At 42.0% G+C, this 6,808-nt stretch overlaps 1 protein-coding gene across 1 annotated transcript; it reads left to right on the forward strand.

The window, feature by feature from the left end:
• The first annotated feature begins 1,031 nt into the window (after positions 1-1,031).
• LOC119367115 (putative disease resistance RPP13-like protein 3) lies at positions 1,032-6,584 on the forward strand. Its single transcript, XM_037632726.1, has 4 exons — positions 1,032-1,335; positions 2,680-2,895; positions 4,516-6,004; positions 6,097-6,584. The coding sequence occupies exons 1-4, from the start codon at positions 1,070-1,072 to the stop codon at positions 6,514-6,516; spliced, it is 2,391 nt and encodes a 796-aa protein (XP_037488623.1). The 5' UTR covers positions 1,032-1,069; the 3' UTR covers positions 6,517-6,584.
• Positions 6,585-6,808: the final 224 nt, after the last annotated feature.

Raw genomic sequence — 6,808 nt, forward strand, 5'->3', positions numbered from 1 at the left:
AACCTAATCACCGCGTCTGATTGCAAGCTGGTTGTTGATGACATCAAGCTAGGTAATCAGGGCTCCTATGGTTCAGTGATAACAGAAATCAAACTTCGCTCTTTAGATTTTACTTGTAGTTTCGTTTTTGAAAGCCATTCTTCAAACGGCGAAGCTCATAGTTTAGCTAAGCATGCACACTCTCTCGGTGCGGGGCGCCACACTTGGCTGGTTAACCCTTATAATCCGATTTGTATCCCACTTCATGTGGATTATGATCAATAAAGCTTAGCTTTGCCCTAAAAAAAGTAGTTTCACTACATAAACTTCGTTGCACAATACACCGTGAGGCCCAACTAAGCTTGATAATGTCTGACCCATAAAGCCCACGAGGTCGGTCATGGCTGAATAGCTCACAAATATACGAAATCACTAATTAAGGAGTACTCTTTGCAAAGATCACTTCCACCTCCTCAAGTTGCGATAGGTGGCGCACTGCATGTGCCTCATTTGTCGTAACCTGGGAGTTTTTCTTTTTTTCGTACATCCGTTTATTCAAAACGTTTTATCTCTTAAACCATGCGTCCAAATCTTGAACTGTTTTCACCATTGGATTCCTCGCGTCGAATTTTCAAAACTAGATCCCATGTCGATATGTTTTGACGAATCATTTTTTTCACAAAAAAATGGACGAAAAAACCGAACCGGAAGCACATTTTTTCCTTTTTGAAAGAGGCACAGTCCAAGTAATTATAGGATAAACAGCCCAGCCCAAGTAGAATCTGCGACACCCTAAAAAAAGAAGCAGCAAAATGGGTTGGATCGATCAATCACGCGGCACGCATGGCATCATCTTCTTTTCCCGAGGGTCCGGCTACCGTACTTTACTTGCATCCTTTGTAATCCATCGTCTTCAACTAGACCTGCACTAGTCGTCCAAGCAAGGAATCAATGCCAGCCAGGCCCATACTATAAATTGAGAGATATGAACTATATGGCAGCACAAGAAGCAACTGGTCTCCCATCCGTAGGTCTTTCTTGACCAATCTCTCTTCATCCAGCACAAGGGAGAGAGAGAGAGGGGTCGATCATGGCGGAGGCGGTGATGGGGCCGCTGCTGGGGGCACTGCAGGAGCTGGTGATGAAGGAGGCGCAGGCGATGAAGGCGGTGGACGACGACGTGCGGAACCTCCGGGACAAGCTCATGTGGCTGCAGGCCTTCCTCCGCGACGCCGAGCCACGGCGCCGCGCCAGGAACGATGAGCTCACCAGGGTCTGCCTCCACCAGGTCCGCGGCGCCGTCTTCGACGCCGAGGACGCCGTCGACCGCTACTTCCTCCAGATCGACCTCTCCAAGTAGGTTTCTGATGTCCCTGGTTTTGCTAATTCTTAGCCGCAAGAGATTTTTTCTTTCGTATTTCAATCAAACTAGCACGCTAGCGTCGCTAATAGCACCCTATAGCTTTTTAAGAAATGCCTCGCTAAATAAACCAGTGTACAATGTCTCACTAATACCACGCTATAACGCGTCATAGCACGTAATATCATATTTTAAGTGCCAACCTATTTTGTTGTAGCACGCTATTTGTTTCATTTTCAATTGATTATACAAGTTTACTATTTTAAAATGTAAAATTACTCTATGTTAACAAAGACATTTTTTATGTCTCTTTCATCATTACATTTTAAAATACTAAAGTTACAAAAACAAATATGTGCAATTTTAGTAGTTTAAAATGTGCAGACAGTGAAGTTGTGCATTCTAAAGTACTAAAATTTATACGAAAAATAAATCAACTTAGACATAGAAAAAAATCTCAGTTCGATATATCCTATCTTATAACTGTTTTGCTGATGCTTAGCCGACCGATTTTCCTTAGGGCTTAGTCGATGTGCAACTTTAATAACTCAAAATGTGTAACTAGTATCACATTTTGAAGTACTAACATTAGAACAAATGTAACATTAGCATTTTAAAATATAAATTTAATAAAATTACAAAATTTTAAAATATTAAAATTACATAAAAAGAAAATCCGACTGAGGCCTAAAAAAATCTCAGTCGACTTAGATATGGACAAAACTATTATATAACTCCAGGAACCAAAGTGACTCCGAAATCGCCACTTGGGCATGAGTTCTGTTTGATTGAACAACACTTATATATGATAGGGCTAGTAGAGTTAAATTATCTATACCCCTATATAGTGTGTGAATAATTTTGAAAGATGGTCATTGGATGAAGCCAATCCGACGGTGCAGAGATGGCAAATCCGAACACTACTGGCCGTTGGATATCATCTACATTGCACCAGTTTCTGCCACATGTACAATCTAGAATACTCCATGGTTGAACTTAAGCATAATGCACAAATCTCAAAACACAAGCATTTCTCCTTTGTTCTAGAATCTTCCCTATCATAATTGCCCATTTTTTTCTAAATGAATTGCCATTATTTGTTTTTAGTTTATGCTTTACAACACACAATTCCATGAGTTTTAAAATATATTAACTTTTTTATAAAACTAATTCATTTTGAATGAGATGAACTATAAGAATTAAACAAACATCTACATCATGCATATATGCCTCAAAACTTACATGCTATAGTGTGGTGTTTATTTATAATTTGGTTAACAAATCTCATGCGTGCAATGCACATGTACCTTATTAGTATATATTATTTGTGAACTCTGAAGGTACCCAGGCTGGAGCCAAGCCATCCTCCAATTCTTCGCCGGATTGACCACGCAGGTGCGCGGGCGGAGCGACCTGTCGAGGAGGGTCAGATCCATCAAAAGGAGGCTCGAGATAATAATCGAGAACAAGGAAAAGTACAAGATCGATGACCAGGATTCCTCGTCCGTCACCACCTGGAGGCCGTCCACTGAGATCAGTGCTGCTGTTGAAAATCTGTGAGCTGTCGAATATATGCCTTTTTTTCATTCTAAAACTAGCTTAGTTGGTCCACGCTTTTGCGCAACTAGATTTTATCATTCAGTTTATATTAATATGATCTTTTATTATTTTACTTCGTCACCAACTACTATTTAATTCAGTTCGCCACAACAATAGTTTTGATGTACTATACTCCCTCAATAAAGAAATATAAGAGCATTTAGATCACTAAAATAGTGTTCTAAACGCTCTTATATTTGTTTACAGAGGAAGTCGAAAAATATATACAAAAATTGATGTCTAACAGCTAAAGATAAAGAGTAATCTCGTGCTACTCCATACAAAACAAACAATTTATGTATGAATTTTCTCTTTAGTCGCACATATACATCTTTTTACCATTGCTACATTTTCTTTAGAATTTATATTGTTACTTTTAATTTTTAATGACTCCATGTAAATCAAATCTTACTCTTAACTATCATACAAAATTTATTTCAAATTCGTATAGAAGTTGTAAGAAAATAAAATTTATTTATCTTAAAAATTAGACTTAATTAAACATGTAGTATCATCCTGTCATGCTTGTCTAACTAATTAATCGTAGTTGTATTAATTGTTATGTAATATGAGTTGCAATATATTCCAATTTTATTATTCTGAATTTAATAATTAAGTTAGATTTAAACTCGTTACTATATCTAACTAATAAAAATAATGTTTCATATATTTTATTCCAAATTTAATACATAAAACAGAGTTGTATTCATTGTCATGTGATAGGAGTTGTAATACATTCCTATTTTATTATTACTAATTTAATGAATAAAATAGAGTTGTACTCCCTCCATTACAAATTATTTGAAGTGTTGGACCTCTTTTCCTCCATCCAGGTTTGTATGAATGTTGATGAATCTAGACATATATCCAAAGTAGGTACATAGAATCATGCATGAATCTATCCAAAACCTAAAACTTCAAATAATTTGGAACTGAGTGAGTATTCTATATCCACGTAATAGAAGTTTTGTTTACTACTATTTTTATTAATCCGAATTTAATAAATTAAACAGAGTTGTACTAATTATCCAACTAACAGAAGTATTTTCTTATATTTTTATTCTGAATTTAATATATAAAGCAGAGTTGCATTCATTGTCATGTCATAGAAGTTGTAACGTATTTTTATTTTACTATTCCAAACTTAATGAATGAAATAGAGTTTTATACTCGGTATCTACCTAATACAAGTTGTAGTTACTATTATAATTTTTTTATATGGTAGTCTTATAGGTCTTGACTGTTCTTTTCTGTCGTTTAATTTGGACTACAGTTTTTCTTCCGTTTTAAATATAATAAGAGCAGAAGTAATTTTTAGTATAATATTCTTCCTCCGTTCCTAATTGTAAGATGTTTTAGATATTTCAATGTGGACTACACACGGAGTTACGCACTGAAATGAGGCAACATACACAGTAAAACTCGTCTAGAAAATGTGCAGTCAGTAAAAAGTTAAAACATCATATATTTAGGAACCCAGGGTGGTAATGGAAAGGCTTATCTTGCCCTCTCTTGTTTTTTCTTTTCTTTCAAAAATGTGTATATAGAAACCCTAATACTTACATGCATGCATGCAGGGGTCGTTTCATGCTACCATTGGTGGGACGAGACGACATGCAAGAGCAAATAAAAAAGGCGCTCAACGAGGAATCCAAGCACCCCGTGGTGATCACGGTGGCAGGGGAGAGCGGCGTGGGCAAGACGAAGCTGATGCAGGCGATCTACGAGGGTCCCCTAACCAAGGAGCATTTCAGGGTGCGCGTGTGGGTGAGCTTCGCGCCGGGCCTCAGCGCCTCCCAGATCCTCAAGCTGGTCCTCCTGCGCATGGCGCTGAAGCCGAGCAAGAGAAGCTACGACGACGGCGACGACTGTCCCGGCATAAGGCTACGAGCGGCGCTGCGAGCCAAGATCTACCTTCTGGTCCTCGACGGCGAGGTCAGCAGCACGGAGTGGAACGGCATCCTGTCCTTCCTGGAGACGAGCAGCTCCAAGAGCAGAGTGGTGAGGATCACGCGGATGGACCCGGCGGCACATTCCTCCAGCTTCGAGCACAGGAATATCGTCCTTACGCACTTGGACAAGGGCAGGTCCATGCAGCTGTTCCACAGGGCGCTCCGCCTGGGCCTGGGCTGGGGGCATGGCGAGAAGCATAACAGCAGGATCTTGGCCGACGACCCGAAGATGAAGAAGCACCTGGATTCCATCCACAGCGTCACCGGCGGTCTCCCGCTGTCGGTCGTGCTGCTGGCGGGCCTCCTGCAGACCAACGAGTTCCCCGGGGAATGGATTCGCGTGTTCGAGCACCTCACGGACAAGTCCGGCAAGTCCAAACGGGGCGACATCATACTCTCCATGTGCTTCGACGACCTCCCGCACGACCTGAAATCGTGCTTCCTCTACCTGGCATGCTTCCCGGTGAACATGCTCGTCAAGGCGAGCACTATGGTCTGCATGTGGACGGCGGAGGGTTTCCTGAGCCCTAGGGGGGGCATGACGATGGAGAGGGTGGGCATCCATTTCTTGAACGAACTGGCCCAGAGGCGCCTCATCAACATCCCGCCGGTGGAGTACGCCGATCCTGGGTTCGAGAGCATCACCGTGCAGTCAAGGGTCCACGACTTCCTTCTGCATGAGGCGCAGGAGGCCAGCTTCGTGGAGGTCCACTGCGGCGACGATGTCCCGATGCTGACCACCACTCGCCGCCTCGCGCTGCAGAACCACAGCGATAAGTATGCTGCCCTCACCACCCCTCTGCCCAAGCTGCGGTCCATCTTCTCCAGCTTTGAAAAAGAAGACACGGCGACGACGATGGTGGCGGATGCTGCTGCAGGCGACCGGGACAAGAAGGGTATAAAGACCAGTACTGCTCGGGTCTTCCCTCATCTTCTTCGGAGCCCCGACAGCGCCTACACGTACCCCAAGGAGATTATACAGAGGCTCCTGCGCAATTCCAAGTTCCTCCGTGTCATCAGTCTAGATGGCCTCGACATTGGCATCGAGTTACCCCATGAAATCGGGAGCGTGGTGCACCTGCAGCATCTCGCCATCACCTCCTGCTCCCTCAAGGTAATTGAGCTTTTTATAAAAAGAAAAAGAATAGTTATTCTTATTTTTGAACATTCGAAATCTATATTCTCGACTGAAAAACTCTTGTCCAGGTAATACCACCGTCAATTGGGAAGCTGACCCGACTGCAGACGCTGGATGTCCGAGGCACGTACCGGCGTCAACGCGCTCCCCACGGGGTTCTGGAAGATACAAACGTTGCGGCACGTGTTCGGGTCCATCGTCTTGCCCAGGCGAGTTGGCCACCTGGAGCAGCTGCGGAATCTGACGACCGTAAACCAGGGCAACAACGGTGTCTGGGACAAGAAAACCTTCCACAGGATGGTACGCCTCAACACGCTGCACATCGACGGGATCTCCGCCGACAGCGTGGAGGCCATCTACGAGCTCAAGTACCTCGTGATCCTCAACCTCGCTTCCGGCGAGCTGGCGACGATCCCCTTTGCTCTGTTCACCAGATCCAACCTCCCACGCCTCCAGATGATTTTTTTGGAAAAGTGAATATCATTTAAATTTCGACCATTTTTTGAAAAACGTCAACAATTTATTTAAATTTCAAACTTTTTTGATATCATGACCAATTTTTTAAAACCTGTTTTCTTTTGAAAATTCCAGACATTTTTGAAAACCCGAATATTTTTTAAATTATGAACAATTTTCTAAATTCCAAATATATTTTAAATTGCGAGTATGTTTTGAAATTAGGAGTTTTTTAAAACCTGAACATTTTTTGAAAAGTAAATATTTTTTAACTTCATTACATTTTGTTTCAGAAAATGTTCATGTTTCAGGAAAAAAAATTGA

The sequence above is a fragment of the Triticum dicoccoides genome, chromosome 2B (genome assembly GCF_002162155.2).
Source record: "Triticum dicoccoides isolate Atlit2015 ecotype Zavitan chromosome 2B, WEW_v2.0, whole genome shotgun sequence".
NCBI classification, from domain to species: domain Eukaryota; kingdom Viridiplantae; phylum Streptophyta; class Magnoliopsida; order Poales; family Poaceae; genus Triticum; species Triticum dicoccoides.